The following is a 19,465-nucleotide window of genomic DNA, read 5'->3' as shown; positions in this document are numbered from 1 at the left end:
GAAATTCAGTGTGCTCTTTATGCTGACCGCATTCATCAGACATCTAACAAATGGAAAAGGCTGCTCATTTGTGCTGCCAAGTTACTGTTTACACTGACAACAATGGATTACAAAATGTTCATATTGTTGGCATGCTGAAATAGACTGAAGCAACTGTCACATAATAAACTGCAGCCTCACTACAGCTGCATGTGGCATAACCTGACAAATACAGACTTTCTGTAGAGGATGACAGCATCCATTTTTAGTGACAGAAAAGAAACATAAAGCAGAGCTCTGTAGAAACAGACTGTCTTGGTGTTGAAGTACATCAAGCAGCTGGAACAACACACACCATTAGCAGTGTACAGCAAGCCTTACTTACCTAAGTAGAGGGAAGGCTCTAACTTCACCTAAAGGATTATTAAGAACACTTGTTCAATTTCTCATGAATGCAGTTATCTAATCAACCAATCACATGGCAGTTGCTTCAATGCATTTAGGGGTGTGGTCCTGTTCAAGACAATCTCCTAAACACCAAACTGAATGTAAGAATGGGAAAGAAAGGTGATTTACGCTATTTTGAGCGTGGCATGGTTGTTGGTGCCAGACGGGCCGGTCTGAGCATTTCACAATCTGCTCAGTTACTGGGATTTTCACGCACAAACATTTCTAGTGTTTACAAAGAATAGTGTGAAAAGGGAAAAACATCCAGTATGCGGTAGTCCTGTGGGCGAAAATGCCTCGTTGATGCTAGAGGTCAGAGGAGAATGGGCCGACTAATTAAAGCTGATAGAAGACCAACACTGACTGAAATAACCACTTGTTACAACCGTGGTATGCAGCAAAGCATTTATGAAGCCACAACACTCACAACCTTGAGCAGAAGACCCCACCGGGTACCACTCATCTCCACTACAAATGGGAAAAAGAGGCTACAATTTGCACGAACTCACCAAAATTGGACAGTTGAAGACTGGAAAAATGTTGCCTGGTCTGATAAATATCGATAGTCAGAATTTGGCGTAAACAGAATAAGAACATGGATCCATCATGCCTTGTTACCACTGTACAGGCTGGTGGTGTAATGGTGTGGGGGATGTTTTCTTGGCACACTTTACGCCTCTTAGTGCCAATTGGGCATCGTTTAAATGCCACAGGCTACCTGAGCATTGTTTCTTACTATGTCCATCCCTTCATGACCACCATGTACCCATCCTCTGATGGCTACTTCCAACAGGATAATACACCATGTCACAAAGCTTGAATCATTTCAAATTGGTTTCTTGAACATGACAATGAGTTCACTGTACTAAAATGGCCTCCACAGTCACCAGGTCTTAGCCCAATAGAGCATCTTTGGGATTTGATGAGAGCTTCGTGCCTTGGATGTGCATCCCACAAATCTCCCATCAACTGCAAGATGCTATCTTATCAATATGGGCCAACATTTCTAAAGAATGCTTTCAGCACCTTGTTGAACCAATGCCACGTAGAATTAAAGAGAGACTGAAGCGAATTAATTCTGCCCTTTTTACCTGTAATTCGCTTCAGTACTCTTAGCACAAGTAAACCGCCGCATCCCCGCCGCTAAACGAGCGCCTTTAGACCCGCCAAATCCCCGGGGGGCAATCTGGCCGCCATTTCCTGAAAGAGGCAGAGCTTTAGGGGGGGGGGGGGGTTGAATAGCTATACCGGGGACAGCACTGGAACGATGGGCTGGACGGAGGACTGGGAAGGATCTTGGCTATCCAGTGCCTTCCCTTTACTTAAGTATCAAAGCGGAAGTTAACTCATTTCAGGTTTACTTTAAGGGAGAGTACAGATAAACTTGGTAAAAGGAAAAGGAAAAGAAGCTGCCAAAACTGAAGGCCATCAAATTTCCAATAACAGAATTATAAACCATTGGTATAATATTAAAGATCAAGAGTAAATAGAAAAAATATATCATGGAAATTTCCCCTTGGGTTTTGTTTAATAATTGCATGTAATAAGAATCTGTGAGATTCTTGCAATGTAAAAAAGCATCATCAATTTAGAACCATTATTTCAACATGACTATTATCCAGAGTTCTCCTTTAAGATATCTATAACAGAATAAAAAAAAAAAAAATGAATTCATATTTCAGCTGAAGGTTACCTGACTGCAACCGGGTTTAGTCTGGATTATAAGAAGCCAGGCACATTCCAGGACTTCACTTTAAAGAAAATCCATAACGAAAAAAAGTTCCCCTGTGGGGTACTCAGCTCGGGTGGGGGAAGCCTCCGGATCCTATCGAGGCTGCCCCGTCCTTCTGTGTCCCACGGCGGCGGAGATAAAGCTCCCCGAACAGCGAGGATGTAAATATTTACTTTCCCGGCTCCAGCGCAGGCGTAGTATCGGCTCTCCGCTCGGAGATAGGTGGAAGTCGCCTGCGCAGTAGAGCAGACCCGAATGAGATCGGCTATTTTCACCCATCTCCGTGGGAAGAGCCGCAACAGCGCCCCCGCTGGAGCCAGAAAAGGTAAATATTGCAAAGCCTGACAAATTGTCGGCTGTGCGTTCCGTGGGCTGCAGCGAGACTGCCGTAGGATACAGGAGGACGGAGGAAGCCTCGATAGGGTCTAGAGGCTTCCCCCTGCTGCCCCTACTGAGGTGAATACACCCCAGGGGAACTTTTTTTGTTACAGAATCTCTTTAAATAAGTACAATTAATCTGATCTGGTGGTGTCAATACAACCCAAAAGCGAGGTTGGGGATCTGATGTCAATCGCATGATCTAATGGACAATTAATATAGCTAAAGCCCAATCTACACGATAAGATTCTTTGTGCGATTCGATTACGACTATTTACGATCCGATTAAATCCGACATGTCCGATCGGGATTCGATTCAATTAGATTTGCCATTGCAAAATAGTGGCAAATCGGACCTGTTGGACTTAATCAGATCGTAAATAGAATGGTAATCGAATTGCACAAAGAATCGTATCGTGTAGATGGGGCTTAATACCTATTAATCTACCCACAACCCACCTACAATGGGATGTGACTAATTATTGCTGTGTCTCAAAGATTGCTAGTCTGTAAGAAAGCTTACGCCAGTATATATTCTATGCTTAGCTTGGCTTCCTTTATGCAACCAAGATGTACTCCATGCTGAATTGATGTCAATAAACATCCTAAACACTCCAAGTGTTTGAAGGCCTGAGTCTACCTGCTGCAAGTTGGGGGGGGACATACAGTACAAATTATTACACACGAGACTGAGGCCTATGGTACGCTGTGCTATAACATAGCTTTGTAAAAGAAGGAAAAGATTTATGCCTCCACCATATCACCATGAATCATGGGGGGTTGGTATCGTTTACTTGGTGGATCTCCATGCTGTCCATCTCATGCATTCTGGTACAGTATAATCTCTTTATAGTAAACTACAAGGGACCAGGAAAAGTAGTTTACTATATCAGAATTGTTCATTCATTGTACATTTACACAGATGCATTTGCTGGGACCTGAGAACGGATTTACTATATCCAGGGGTTTACTATATCAGAGTTCACTACAATGAGATGCTACTGTAATAATGGGGGCAATTGGGGAGAATGGGTTAAATAGGCTTGAGTGACCTTTCTTTCCTTTCAAATACAACCCCCCCATTAAAAAAAACGAAAAACAACGATTTTAGTAATGCAACTTTGTAACGCAAGCTGCAGGGATATCAGAAGTGACGTGCATTGACTTTACTGTCTGATGTCCTCATCCATTACGGATGACCATGCTTAGGAGAACTCATGGAGAAGCATGTAATCAGTTTGACCAGCTGATAGATTTGTAAGACTCGGATTTGCTGGTCATGATCAAGTGTTAAACTAAGAAGTCATCAAAACACATCAGAACCTTCTGTATCGATCAGCTGATCAAACTGACCACATGCATCTCCATGAGTTCCAAGTATTGCCATCCCTACAAAATCCTACAAGTGCATTTCAATTTCCATTCACTAATGTATGGAAATCACAACCGCATCAGGAAGAATCACTTAGAAGCACAAGTGCCGTACTTTGCGATGCCACTAGGGTTTCCTGATGCACGCAAGTGTGGAAGGGGCCTTAGTTGAACAAATAGCCTGGAATTAGTAATTAGCCACTGCCACATAAGAACTGTGCTGTTTTTATGTGATAATCCAATTTTGGGATCCATAAATCTCATATCGGGTCCCCTTGCTTTGTTCCGTTATTTCCCTGCACTGCCTGTAAGTGGCAGTAATCCACAGCTACATTGTTTCCTATGGTAACTGCGTATACAAATCAGGAGCAGCCCGCGTAGACCCCTTACCAGAGACAAAAGAAAAATATTTTGTGCAAAAGCATTTACCCTAAATAAAAAAGTGGTGGTAAAAACAAACAAACAAAAAAAACTAAACTATTTGCTGATCACAGTTGTAAAGTATACTGACAATTATGTGCAATGCAATTTTTTTTATATCTCTGATGTGACTTCAGCAGATATACAGAATATTTATTTACACTCACGCTGCTGCAGCCAACCTCATCAATATTAATTATCACCGCGCTTGAGAGAGTGGGGCTAAATAATCCTGCTGACTAACAGCACGTAATACTGTAATCCTAACACACTTTGTCAAGACTGTCCCCAAAATAGGATCTAGAATAGGTCTCTGGTCTGAGTAACAGGAAGTCAAGGATTAGTTGACATACAAGGTATACTGTATATTTACGTACAGATAGTCCCCTACTTACAAACAGCTCACGTTACGTTTCAGAGACTCAAAGAAAGCTGTCTTCATAACCAAAATATCTAATACTGTTTATTGACTAAATAGTTGTTAAATCTTACATTATTGTATAAACTGTTAGTAGTAAGCACATTGAAAACCAACCAAAACAAGTTCATACTATATGTCCAACTCTAGAATTGTCTGAACGTAAATCTATGTTTAACACTGTACTCAACTAATAATTTCCCGCCTTGACTACTGCAATGCCCTGCTGTCTGGTCTCCCTATGACCCGAACAGCCCCACTGCAGTCCATCATGAATGCGGCAGCTAGAATTATCCACTTCTCCCATCGCTCCACCACGGCTGCTCCCCTCTGTGAATCTCTCCACTGGCTTCCTATCCAGTCCAGAATCAGATTCAAGATACTGTGTCTGACCTACAAATCTCTCCACAAAACCTGTCCAACCTACATTTCTGATCTTACTCAGAGGTACACACCTAGCCGCTCAGCTCTTCCAATGAACTTCGCTTGACCCCCCCCCCCCCCCCCGCATCACCCAGTCCCATGCACGCCTCCAGGACTTCTCAAGAGCTGCTCCAACACTATGGAACTCCCTACCTCCACCCATTAGGGCAGCCCCCTCCAACATCTTCAAGAAGGCCCTCAAAACTCACCTTTTCACTCTGGCCTACTACCCCTCACAAGTGCTCTAAACCCACAGCTGAACTCTGGTCCCCTACCTTTTGTGTCCTTACCTCTCCCTCTTGATTGTAAGCCTGTGAGCAGGGTCCTCCTCCTTTTGCGTCCTACCTGATCATGCACCCCCATTACTGTGAACCCATGCTATGCATCTGAGTGAACCTAACTTGCCTATTCTCCATGCTCCCCTCCAGTGACTGACTAAGCATTACCTTGTACTCCTACTGTGCTGCCTGATCGGGTATTTCTTGTATTCATGTATTGTCATTTTGCTGTATGTCACCCATAAATATTGTCTGTAACCGAAACTCATGTTCAGCGCTGCGTAATATGTTGGTGCTTTATAAATACAATAAATAATAATAATAAAATTTAAACTTACAATCTCCCATAATGGAACTGTCTGTAATAGGTACCAGTAAGAACAGTGCTTTATATCAAAACCAAAGCACTTTACAGGGCTGTGTAGTCGGTACAAAAATCATCCGACTCCTACTCCTCAGTTTATGAAAACACAGACTCCAGGTAGCCAAGATTGCTCCAACTCCTTAGTCTAACTCTTACAAAGGCTATGGAAAATCATCCGACTCAGACTCCAGTTTATTGAAACCACATACTCAGACTCCAAGTAGCCAAAATTGCTCCAACTCCGACTCCTCAGCCCTGGCACCTCATACGGACATGTAATTGAGGAAATGAGCTCCATTTTATTAGTTATCACAGTTTAGGCAATTTTCTTTTATGCACTTCATAAAAAAGGTTTTCATTCTTGCAAAAAGGAAAATACCTTTTGCACCAATTCATATATTGGTGAAGGAGAATCGCATAGGATCTAACTCGTAGTGTGTGGGACACTAGTCGATTGATTTTTGATCAACCAAACTGTAGTTGATTGCCTAAAAAAAGTCAATGCGCTCAATAGTAAATAGAGTAACGTAAAGGTACCTTTAACCCATTAGCGGCTCAATACTTCTCGTTTGAGCTAAGTGCATCGCTTTTTACCTCAGTCGGCAGAGCTCGTTGTGCCGTTAATTCTTGGAATGCTTTGATCTCTCTCTTACTAGCAGAAAATATAGAAACAAAGCAGAAGTCCTCTGTTATTGTCCCACACTGCCCCCAAGTGACCATAAATACACATTGCAGCAGTACTAATTAGAAGCAAAGAAAATTTAACAAATAAAGAAATGTGCTCAAATAAATTGGTTGCTAAAGTGTTAAACACTAGTGCATCAATGTAATTTACCAGACACTTCCAATGGCTCATAAATAACGCATGCAACGTACCATACATCACTGAGAACTACACCCTCTCTGAAATTGCTGAGCTTCAGTTAATGCAAATGCATCTCATATCTTAGCTAGCTGAAGTAATATCTCATTCCGTAAATGTTATGTTAATGGAGTACAAGCACCATTTACAGCAATCTCTGAGTAATGCAAAATCTCTTAGTTACAGTATAGAAATCAAAATATGCATACAATTTCATCCCCAAGGAGATAATCCCTCAATTCAAAGCTAACAGAACAGTATAAAAAAAATTGCATCTCATTTAGTGCTTTGCACAGCCAATATAGAATATCTATGTGTTCATAGATGACATGATGCCTTGTAACTGGGGTGTAGTACAAGGTACATGTACCATACGCTGGTAATCAAACCTATATTATCCTTTACCTCATGTACGTTTCTAATCCGCTAGTCAGGATCAGAAACCATTAGTCTGACTTGGCCCCCTGATGGCAGAAGATTTAACAGCTTTTCTTCTATCATTAGCTACTGTATAAAATAGGCTACATTGCTTAACCAGGGCAGATCGCTCAGAAGCAGCCGTATCAGTCCGCCGACAGTGCGTACACACGCCGGACTGTCGTTGGCACGCCCACCCAGCGGGAGGTAACGACGGACCCGTCGTTGCCTCCAGTCCGGCGTGTGTACGCACCTTAAATTTCATAACACAAACTACTCCACTACTTTTACTTTACAAGGAACAAATCTAACAGGAAAATAGAACATAAGTGTGGTCCTTGCCTGAGTGCCTGTTAGCTGTTAAAGTGGACAAGTCCTTAGTGATGCGAATTGTTCAATAATTCACCTCTGCTAGACGCAGTTTGTAGTGAACACATGTACAGCGTATATCAATGGAAAAGCATAAGAAAGTTGCACAAATGTCCATTTCTGTGCCTACTGGCATGCAATGCATTTCAGAATGGAATAACCACAGGAAAAAAAAATAATCAATCCATCATTTTCATTTCCATTTTATAGTTAGCAGGTTTTGTACCCATTTACAAATAAAATGGCACATTTAAATGCAGCTAAGTTAAAGAGGAACTCCAGTGAAAATAATGTAGTAAAAAAACGTGCTTCATTTTTTACCATAATTAAGTATAAATGATTTAGTCAGTGTTTGCTCATAGTAAAATCTTTCCTCTCCCAGATTCACATTCTGACATGTATTACATGGTGACATTGTTACTGTGGGCAGGTTATGTAGCTGCTCCTAGCTGTTTTGGCTGTTAGAGAAAGCTGTCAACAGCTAATTCCTGTCTGTGAACATTGTTACATTGTGGCAGTTTGCCCAGAGTACCGCGGTACTCAGAGCTTCTTGTGGTATGGGTTTCAGCACAAAATCAGTCATACATCGCCCCCTGATGGTCTGTTTGTGAAAATCATTATATTTCTCATGTAAAAGGGGGTATCAGCTACTGATTGGGATAAAGTTCAATTCTAGGTTGGAGTTTCTCTTTAAGCTGGCCATACACTGGTTGACATCAGATAGATCCCGCTTAGATCATTATCTGATGAGAGGGATCTAACTGATTGAAACCCTCCACACAGTACACACATTTTCAATAGATTTCAGCACAAATTATAGTAAAAAAAAAAAATGTGTGCAATGCCTGGCAGGTCTGCATGTCTCCCGGTCCCTCCCTTCCCCAGGCCATGCAGGAGTAGCCAGCAAATCACCTGTCTCCCCCCTCCCCCCCCCCAATGCATCTTCTTTCCACCACCAGCCTCTACTTCTAGGAGAGAGGAGACAGAAAGGAAAGCCCAGCAGTGGAGAGTAGATGTGCCTGCAGACATAACAGTAAAGTGGCCCATATACCTAACGATTTTGCCGCCGATATACAGCAGATTCAATCACTGTGATCGAATCTGCTGTGAAATCGTTGCGCAAACACTGACAGAACGATCGGTTTCCATCCAAAATCAATTGTTCCCGTCGATCCGTCCATGCGGAAGATTATTCTCGATCGCCGGCGGGTCGGGAGTGCGTCGATAGCGGCGTTCAAATGCCCGACAACAGACGCAATACATTACCTGCTCCGCCGGCGCGACTCCCCCGGTCTCCGCTGTCTTCTTCTCAGCACTGGTCTCTGGGTCCGGCAGGCTTCACTTCTTCCTGTCCCGGCAGGAAGTTTAAACAGTATAGGGCGCTCTACTGTTTAAACTTCCCCCAGGCAGGAAGAAGTGAAGCCTGCCGGACCCGGAGACCAGTGCGGAGAAGAAGACAGCGGAGACCGGGGGAGTCGCGCTGGCGGATTAGGTAATGTATGTGGGCATGCTGGGTGGGGGGTGGGGGGGGTCGGTAAGAGGCAGCACCACCACCACAGATTGTGATCGGTTTCATGCTGAAATCGATTCACAATCTGTTTGCAGTAAAGGCAGCCATAAGATCCCTCTCTGATCAGATTCGATCAGAGAGGGATCTATCTGTTGGTCGATCTGATGGCAAATCGACCAGTGTATGGCTACCTTTAGCCCTGCTGCTACGTTGGTTGTTACAAACGCGCTCCTGCTCATCAAGCAAGATCTTGACCAATTTTGAACATTTGATAAATAGCTTGCTGCATCAGTTTCTAAAATGATTGAATCAACCAGATAAAAGGAGCAAAAAAACCCAAAACAAAAGCAATGTATGTCCACCTTTACACACTATGCAGAGTCATGAATTTTTTTTAATGGAAAAACACAGCAATGGCAGAATACCTGGAGGTTATTGTCCCTCAGACCCCCCCCCCCCCCCCCAAATGCAATGGACGAGTCCCTAGGCTGCAGGTTAACGACATGTTTGTACAGTACCGGGCCCCAGACTGTCATATGTGGTCGGTGAAAGTCCTGGTGCCTGCACATAAGGCTTTAGACCAGGGGTAGGGAACCCTGTGGCTCGGGAGCCAGATGGCTCTTTTGATAGCTGCATCTGGCTCACAGTAGGCGTTGATTCACTAAGCTACTCTGATCAAGCAGCACAGCTTAGTTTGACAGTGCAAGTAACATTTTCAAAGTAGGCACGCTACTGCTGTAGCATGCACTATTAATTTACTCACGCTCTCCCACTTGACAAGCAGCCTATTGGGCCTAATTGGGGGATCTTGTCCTACAAAGTGAATCCATTCCCAAGTCAGATAGCTAATTGTACAAGCTGTTAGTCGGTATTTATCCTGTCTGGCTCTCGGGGAAATTGCTGATGTTGCCAAAAGCCAAGAGAAGAGAGCTGAAGACGTGTAACGCTTCCGCTGCCTGGTGGATCAACTGTATGCATACCAACATGGCAACAGGGACATGAGCCCTCTGGTGCACATGCGCACTGTCCCAGTATTTATCATATTGTATGGCTATCAGGTAATTACATTTTAAAATCTGTGGCGTTTATGGCTCTCAGCCAAAAAGGTTCCTGACCCCTTCTTTAGACTATGGACTTAAAGTGGATCCAAGATGAAAAGCTAACTATAACAAGTAACTTGTCTATATATCTTATTTGAAGTTTAACCACTTCAGCCTTCAGTCGTTTTCACTTCATGCATCCGAGCAATGTTCACCTCCCATTCATTAGCCTATAACTTCATCACTACTTATCACAATGAACTGATCTATATCTTGTTTTTTCCGCCACCAATTAGGCTTTCTTTGGGGGGTACATTTTGCTAAGAGCCACTTTACTGTAAATGCATTTTAACAGGAAGAATAAGAAAAAAGCTGAAAAAAAAAAAACATTTTCGGCAGTTTACATTGCGTCACTCTAAGCGTACAATGTACGCTTAGAGGGACATAGGATTCAGAAAATGCGAAGCTTCCGAGAGAAGCTGTCGCTTTTTCTGCAGGGGAGAGCAATCAGTGATCGGGCACCATAGCCCGATTCACTGATTTCTGGGCTACCAAATCCGCGTCCGGGATCGCGCGTGCACACGCGCGATCGGCCGCGCGCATGTCCTCGACGTATAAATACGTCAAGGAGGACAAAGTGGTTAAAAAGCAAATCTAGCTGCAAACAGCAAACAGCTTCAACAGTAAAGGATTATTTCTTCCTGTGATACGAGAGTGGCCATGTTTTGTTTGACACATTACACACAGGTAAGCGGCTGTGCATCTCCAGGCCTCAGCCTGTAAAAACTTCACTACCCTCTCCCCCCCCCTCTGAAATCTCTGGCTAGTAGCACCTCCTCCTCCTCTTCTTGCCCAGACTGAGCTCCCATAAGCCCTTGCTACATCTGTCTCAAAGTGCCAAGGCACTGGAGAAGCTGTGGGTGAGGCTAGTTTATAGGGAATTAGAGAATTACAAAAAAAAAAAAATTTGGCTTGAGGAATGCCCTATAAACTATACAAAAGGAAGACAATTATGCAATGAGTAAAGTTGGCCATACACTTATAGATTTGCAGCAGATTCGACCATCAGATAGATTTCTGGCCTGTCAAGATGCCTGTCAAGTCCAATCTATCTGATGTGTGCCACACACTAGGAACAGATTTCCCATAAGCACAATGCAACTCTATGGGCCATCAATCTGCTATGGGCCATCAATCTGCTACCAGCAGCAGATGGACCTAGATCTTCCATCCTGTCAGATAGATCAAATCCACCAAATTCGGCCACAAATCGATTTGAAAGAATTCCATAGAATCGATGGCTGAAATCGACCAGTGTATGGGCCCCTCTAGACTTAAACAATCCCCAAATATCACTGTGGCACGTTAAGCTGGGAATACATGATGAGGTTTTGTTTTGGGCAGATTTACTAGCTGATCGCTTTCCATTCACTTCTATGAAAAAATCAACCAGAAACCGATTTATATCAGATCGGACCTGTCGGAAATTTTCTATTGAGCCATCCATCTGCCAAAAAAACCCTCATTGTGTATTCCCAGCATTAGACTGAAATTGAGAAAAATTGCTGGTTACAGAAGAGCACCAAACCTGAACACACATTGCTATTAGGCAGCAGAACATGCTTCGAACCACAAATTTCCAAAGAAGTTAAAGGAAAAAGGTATACCAATAGACCACTGGATTATTACAATTATGGGTAAGAAGCCAAATGCAACTCAAATCACAGCTATAGGTTAAAACTACTACATTCCAACAAAATAACAATACATGATGAAATACATACACTGTGTGCCCCTAGCACACCACTTCTAGCAGTGCTAATGAAAACTACGGATGGCTCACTGGAGAAACTGTATAGTTTAAACCAGGGCTGTGGAGTTGGAGTCGAGGAGTCAGAGCAATTTTGGATACGCGGAGTCGGAGCTGGTGATTTTATAAACTGAGGAATTGGAGTCAGATGATTTTTGAACAAAATCTACAGCCCTGGTAAGTATTAGACTAAGGAGTCGGAGTCGAGGAGTCCGAGCCATTTTAGGTACTCTGAGTCGGAGGTTTTATAAACGGAGGAGTCGGAAGACAGCCAATGTCAGCCGGGTGCTTACCAAAATTAGCTGGGTGAAGCACCTGACTAAAAGAGCCTGGGGACAACACTGGAGAGGTGTCTACTACTATCCAACTGACAGCTGTCTACTGCTATTTAACTGACAGAGAACTGTCTACTATCCATCTTACACAGCTGTATACGATACAACTGACAGAGAGCTGTCTACGACTGTCCAAATGACAGAGAGCTATCTACTGCTATCCAATTGACAACTACCTGCCATACAACTGACAGCTGTCTAATACTACTATACAACTGACAGAGAGCTGTCTACGACAGTCCAACTGACATAGCTGTCTTCCGTCCAACTACCACTATCCAACAGACAGAGAGCTGTCTACTGTCATCCAACAGACAGAGAGCTGTCTACTGTCATCCAACAGACAGAGAGCTGTCTACTGTCATCCAACAGACAGAGAGCTGTCTACTGTCATCCAACAGACAGAGAGCTGTCTACTGTCATCCAACAGACAGAGAGCTGTCTACTGTCATCCAACAGACAGAGAGCTGTCTACTGTCATCCAACAGACAGAGAGCTGTCTACTGTCATCCAACAGACAGAGAGCTGTCTACTGTCATCCAACAGACAGAGAGCTGTCTACTATCATCCAACAGACAGAGAGCTGTCTACTATCATCCAACAGACAGAGAGCTGTCTACTATCAAACTTACATAGCTGTCTACCATACAACTGACAGCTGTCTACTGCTATCTAACTGACAGAGAACTGTCTACTATGATGCAACTGACAGAGCTGTCTACGACTGTCCAAATGACATAGCTGTCTTCCATACAACAGACAGAGCTGTCTACTGCTATCCAACTGATATAACTGCCATACAACTGACAGCTGTCTACTACTACTATACAACTGACAGCGAGCTGTCTACGACTGTCCAGCTGACAGGGAGCTGTCTACTACTATCCAACTGACAGCTACCATTTGTACTTGGTTGTTACTTTGATCCTTTCCACTGACTCAAAGTAAAGACAAACTTCAGGTGCATACTGATTTCAAGTAAAAAATTAAAATTTGGAGGTTGCTTTTTTGCTATGTAAAAAAAATGCTAACAAATGTCATGCTGATCGACTCACAAGCCTGTACAGGTATACAGCCAGTGGGGGAACTTATTTAGGAGGTGAAGTAAAAACGCCATCAGTTAAAATAATCACATTAGGATAAAGATCAGTGTATTTGCACTACCTGAACTACAGAGCCTGAGAGCTGACAGATCCTCAAGTACACAAAATACAGCTTAAGTTATAACAGCCATGAGCTGCAGCATAATGTCAAATATATTGCTCTTGGTACTTTTCCGTTAGCCGGGCGCATCCACTAGGTGGCGTTATTTACTATTCCCCCTCCAGGCCGCCATGGATAGTAGGGAAAGATGTAATTCTGGTGGAGTCACCACCTAGTGGATGCGCCCGGCTAACGGAAAAGTACCTTGCTTTTTCTTGCATGGACACTGGAAAAACAAAAGAGCAACAGGTTGACTTTTATTCATTTTTGATGCATGAAAAAAAAAAATGCATCAAGTCATGTAGACACGCTTAATCAATGTTGTCTGACGTGGATCGGGACCAGATCCATCAGGTGAAATTGCAGTGCCGAGGCTGTGCAACTTGTAAGCGTGCAATGCGTTCTTTTCTATGCGGTGGGGAGCTGACGTGATGCGGATGGTGGGGTAAGTGGGAAAAACATGCTCTTGGCCAAAGTGATCCACTAGTTTCGATCGCTGCCCAAGTGGCTGAGAGGGGTCGCAAGCTGCTGTACACACACTGGATTATCGGCAGTGGTGGTCATTAGCAGCAGCCTTGGCAGAGCTTCATCTGGGATGTGTACAGCACTTCTGATGGGAACCAACCCATTGGTCAACATTGGCTGTCAGCTCTAATGCGTTTTTGCATGTAGAAAAAAACTGACAGTTGCATGTAGTACAAACAAGCCCTTTAACCCTGCACAGATCTTGACTATGCATGTTGGAAGTGAACACTGGTGAGCAAGGGACCTCACAGCTATCAGACTGCAGCAGAGGAGAACAGTATAAGTGTCCAATATATAAGGGTTTAAATTTAAATGTGAAGCAAGAGGGATTTATAGGCTGCCATAATTATTTCTTTTTAAACAATGCATATTACCTGGCTGTCCTGCTGTTCCTCTGACTTTAATATTTTCAGCCATAGATCCTGAACAGGCATGCAGATAAGGTGCTCTGACTTATGCCTGGTACACACGATACAATTTTCCGACAGATTTATTGTCAGATAGATTATTTCCGACAGGTCCGATCTGATTTCCCATAGTAGTAAACAGAAATTTGATTGGACCTGTTGGAAATAATCGATCTGACAGTAAATCTGCCGGAAAATTGTATAGTGTGTACCTAGCATTAAGTCTGACTGGATTAGCTGCATGCGTGTTTCAGGTGTGTGATTCAGACATGACTGCAGCTAAAGAGATCAGCAGGATAGCCAGGCAACTGGTATTGATTAAAATGAAATATGGAAACCTCACTTTAGGTTCCCTTTAAGTTAGACTAAGCACAACAGTAAGGTAAGCAGTACTATAGGACTCTTCCAAAAAAATAAATAATTTAAGAATTGCTCCCTCCATGGATTCCCATACACAGTTTTGTTTAACAATTTATATTTTATGTAAAGTGGGGGGAGGGGGTTCCTGTGAACTCTTTGGAAATGTATACTTTCCCTTTTATTCCACACTGCTCTCACTTCAGGCTTCCTAAACACACAATCTAATTTTAGCAATCATGACATCGCTCGTAAACGTAGCAACTTAGAGCACATTAATGGCCTCAATTCACTAAACTTATCTCCTGTCTTTAATAACTCTTCTAGAGTTGTTACCATTGTGAAAAGGCATGTAGTATTCAGGAAACATTTTACCTCAGGCAAGCCTAAAGTTAACTCTTCTGTCTTTAAATTAACTCTCCAATTCTTAAAATAACTCTAGAGTTAAAGACAGGCTGTTAATTAGCTGCATGTGAAAATAACTACAGAGGAGGTAAATTAACTACAGAGGAGGTAACTTAAGGAATGAAGAAGTAAGATAACTCTCACGTGTGGAGGTAAGTTTTCTCTTGCCTTATTATCTCTAGCATGATCTTAGTGAATTGAGGCCATTAGTCATCACAAGTAAACACAATGGGATGAGATCACATGTACGGGTAAATCTGTGTCATGACATCAGAGCAGAGTGGAATGGGAGCTCATAACAGGAAGCACCCGCAGCAATATGACATCACACAAAAGCAAGGTAAAGTTAGTGCAGACCTGATAATATCACAGGTAAGGCCTATATAATGAGTTTATAGCAGGCTGACAGCAGCACAGGTAAACAAAGCAGGATAAAATGATGTGTAAACAAGCCACAGGTAGAGCAATTACATCCCAACAGGCACAGACTGAGTTTGGATCACATAGGAGGCTGTCAGCAGCACACAAAGCAGGATTAAGCTGGGTCTACACGTGAAGATTTGTCTTATCAATCGAGCCGCTGATGCGGCTCGATTTATAAGATCCGACAGGTCCGATCTCGCTGCCGCCGATTCCCTGCTCGTTCCGCACGAGCGGACAATGGCAGGGAATCGAGCGGAAGATAAGCGGCGCTGGCGGGGACGAGGGGGGATCGAATCCGACGCACGCGTGGGCGAGCGGGGACGCGGCGGGTACGCGGAAGAGGCGATCTGGCGGCTAGTCGAGCTGCCGGATCGCAATGTCTAGACCCAGCTTAATAACACATATACAGTGGCTTGCAAAAGTATTCGGCCCCCTTGAAGTTTTCCACATTTTGTCACATTACTGCCACAAACATGAATCAATTTTATTGGAATTCCACGTCAAAGACCAATACAAAGTAGTGTACACGGGAGAAGTGGAACGAAAATCATACATGATTCCAAACATTTTTTACAAATAACTGCAAAGTGGGGTGTGCGTAATTATTCAGCCCCCTTTGGTCTGAGTGCAGTCAGTTGCCCATAGACGTTGCCTGATGAGTGCTAATGACTGAATAGAGTGCACCTGTGTGTAATCTAATGTCAGTACAAATACAACTGTTCTGTGACGGCCTCAGAGGTTGTCTAAGAGAATATTGGGAGCAACAACACCATGAAGTCTAAAGAACACACCAGACAGGTCAGGGATCAAGTTATTGAGAAATTTAAAGCAAGCTTATGCTACGAAAAGCTTTCCAAAGCCTTGAACATCCCGCGGAGCACTGTTTAAGCGATCATTCAGAAATGGAAGGAGTATGGCACAACTGTAAACCCACAAAGACAAGGCCATCCACCTAAACTCACAAGCCGAACAAAGAGCGCTGATCAGAAATGCAGTCAAGAGGCCCATGGTGACTCTGGACGAGCTGCAGAGATCTACAGTTTAGGTGGGGGAATCTGTCCATAGGACAACTATTAGTCGTGCACTGCACAAAGTTGGCCTTTATGGAAGAGTGGCAAGAAGAAAGCCATTGTTAACAGAAAAGCATAAGAAGTCCTGTTTGCAGTTTGACACAAGCCAAGTGGGGGACACAGCAAACATGTGATAGAAGGTGCTCTGGTCAGATGAGACCAAAATTGAACTTTTTGGCCAAAATGCAAAACGCTATGTGTGGCGGAAAACTAACACTGCACATCACTCTGAACACACCATCCCCACTGTCAAATATGGTGGTGGTGGCAGCATCATACTCTGGGGGTGCTTCTCTTCAGCAGGGACAGGGAAGCTGGTCAGAGTTGATGGGAAGATGGATGGAGCCAAATACAGGGCAATCTTAGAAGAAAACCTCTTGGAGTCTGCAAAAGACTTGAAATTGGGGCGGAGGTTCACCTTCCAGCAGGACAACGATCCTAAACATAAAGCCAGGGCAACAATGGAATGGTTTAAAACAAAACATATCCATGTGTTAGAATGGCCCAGTCAAAGTCCAGATCTAAATCCGATCGAGAATCTGTGGCAAGATTTGACAACTGCTGTCCACAAACGCTGTCCATCTAGTCTGACTGAGCTGGAGCTGTTTTGTAAAAAAGAATGGGCAAGGATTTCAGTCTCTAGATGTGCAAAGCTGGTAGAGACATACTCTAACAGATTGGCAGCTGTAATTGCAGCAAAAGGTGGTTCTACAAAGTATTGACTCAGGGGGCTGAATAATTACGCACACTCCACTTTGAAGTTATTTGCAAAAAATGGAATGATGTATGATTTTCGTTCAACTTCTCACGTGTACACCACTTTGTATTAATCTTTCAGGAGGAATTCCAATAAAATTGATTCATGTTTGTGGCAGTAATGTGACAAAATGTGGAAAACTTCAAGGGGGCTGAATACGTTTGCAAGCCACTGTACACAAAGCAGCACTAGTCTACTTAGGGGACCAAGCAGGGAACCTCATAGGGAAATTTTGCTAACGTGATTGGGTGGATGGCACTCTAGGTTTCTCAGTAGCTTGTAGTAAACTACACCCACACTATTCAGCCAATCACAACACTTTGTGCTGTAAGTGGGTGCTATGATTAGAGAACTGGGTGCTAGTCGACTTTAGGAGGACCCAGCAGGAAATCTCATTGAGAACGGTACTCCAATCAAAGTACTATTATGCAGCACAAAGCATTGTGATTGGCCAAATAATGTGGGCGTACCACAAGGCATAGAGAACTGAGTGATGAAATCACGGGCTGCTTTGTGAGCTCATGCAAGGAGATACACACAGAAAATTGACATCACATGTAAACAAGGCACCAAGAGCAAAATTGATGACATCACAGGCACAGTCTGCATTGGACTCTCAATGGAGGCTGTCAGCATCACACATAAAGCAGGGTGGCAACACATGTACACAAGGCACAGATAACTGAGTGATGACTTCATAGGCTCAGACTGCTGTGTGAGTTCATGCAAGGGGATACACACAGCAGCATGACATCACATGTAAACAAGGCACCGGTACAGCAGCAGACTTGTTGGCTGAGGTATGATCTGAGGCAGGCTGTCAGCAGTGCAGGTACATGATACCACGAGGAAGGAAGGACGGCTGGAGACACAGGTGAGTATGAAGCATTGGAAAGGAAGTTACCAGCTCTCCTCCTCTGTAAAGTCCACCATGCTGTCCATGTCCTCAGGCCGGAGCGGCAGCACCTGGTCCAGCAGGATCCCGCTATCCACCTCCCTTCTCCTCTCCTCAGACACAGCCTCCAGGAACTCTTCCCAGGCGGCGTCCTGCAGCCCCGGGCTCGGCAGGCGGGCGGGGGCAGGGTGCTGGACAGGCAGGGGAGGCAGTGTAGGAGTTCGGGGAGAGTTGGTCACCAGAGTGGAGCGGGAGCGCAGCTGTTCATTCTGCTTCTCCAGCTTCTTCACCAGCTCCTGCAGCTTCCGCACCTCCTGGTCGGCGCTCACGTTAGAGTTCACGTCCTCCATAGCGGCCGGTATGATCCTCCTGGCACTCCGTAACTCCTCAGCCCCGGCCGCTGCTCATAGCTAGCTTACTTCCACCAACTGCCGCTCCGTGCCAGCAAACCACGCCCAGACGCCAGCTCCGGTGACGCCAGCCACACAAGCGTACGCCTCAGAGATCCCCTCCGCCAATCCCCTTCTGCGCTATTGTCGGACTCCGCCTGGTGACCGCTGCGTAGTGGTGGAACGTGGCATAGCCTCCCAACCATTCACATTACGACAGGCTGGGGAGGCCAGTAGTGCCATATTTGTTATGGGCAACATGGGATACTGTGATTGGATGAAAATGTGACACTTTTTCTGACGTCATGAAAGAGAAGTTTAGATGTCAGACATGTAGCGTTTGTAGACGGGGTGAAGTCAAATATATAGTCTATAGCGCTGCAAAATGGTGGTAGTCTTCCAGAGTGGGGACTCATATTCATAGCTGCTCCAAAATGCTGTGAATAATTATCATAACGATGATAATAGAAGCCAGAGATAGGTTAGCTGGCACTATATGCCATGATTGACAGGTGAGAAACGGTATGCAGGTGTAGGGATGTGCTCTTTGCAAACCAGGTAATCTCAAATCACAGAGAAGAAGGTCTGGGCACCAATCCAAGATAAAACTGACGTAAGGGGGATATGGAGGCGCAATCCGCTCCGGCCCACGTGGCGGTGATTGACAGCGCCACTGGCGCAGTACAGAGCGACCTGGAGGTCGCTCTGACGTCATCGCCGGGGACCGGGACGGAACTCCGGCGAACGGCTGCGCGCAGAGGTGCGGCGAAGGAGGTCCTGGGAGCTTGGGGCTGGAGGAAGCCCCCGGTAAGTAGCCTTTATTTTCTTTATAATGCCCGGATAACTACTTTAAACAATTCTAGACTGGCTGTCTTGCTAAA

General features: G+C 44.3%; 1 protein-coding gene across 1 annotated transcript in view; it reads right to left on the bottom strand.

The window, feature by feature from the left end:
* Window positions 1–18,641, bottom strand: part of SLAIN2 (SLAIN motif family member 2) — a 57,845-nt gene extending 39,204 nt beyond the window's left edge. The window contains exon 1 of the mRNA XM_068268290.1: window positions 18,205–18,641. Within this exon, the coding sequence (XP_068124391.1) occupies window positions 18,205–18,545 (341 nt within the window). The 5' untranslated portion in view covers window positions 18,546–18,641. The remainder of the gene's footprint in view (window positions 1–18,204) is intronic.
* Window positions 18,642–19,465: the final 824 nt, after the last annotated feature.

This window comes from Hyperolius riggenbachi, chromosome 1 (assembly GCF_040937935.1).
Source record: "Hyperolius riggenbachi isolate aHypRig1 chromosome 1, aHypRig1.pri, whole genome shotgun sequence".
In the NCBI taxonomy this organism is placed as follows: domain Eukaryota; kingdom Metazoa; phylum Chordata; class Amphibia; order Anura; family Hyperoliidae; genus Hyperolius; species Hyperolius riggenbachi.
Note: the sequence above shows the minus strand (reverse complement) of the source record. Positions and strands in the feature narration are given on the sequence as shown.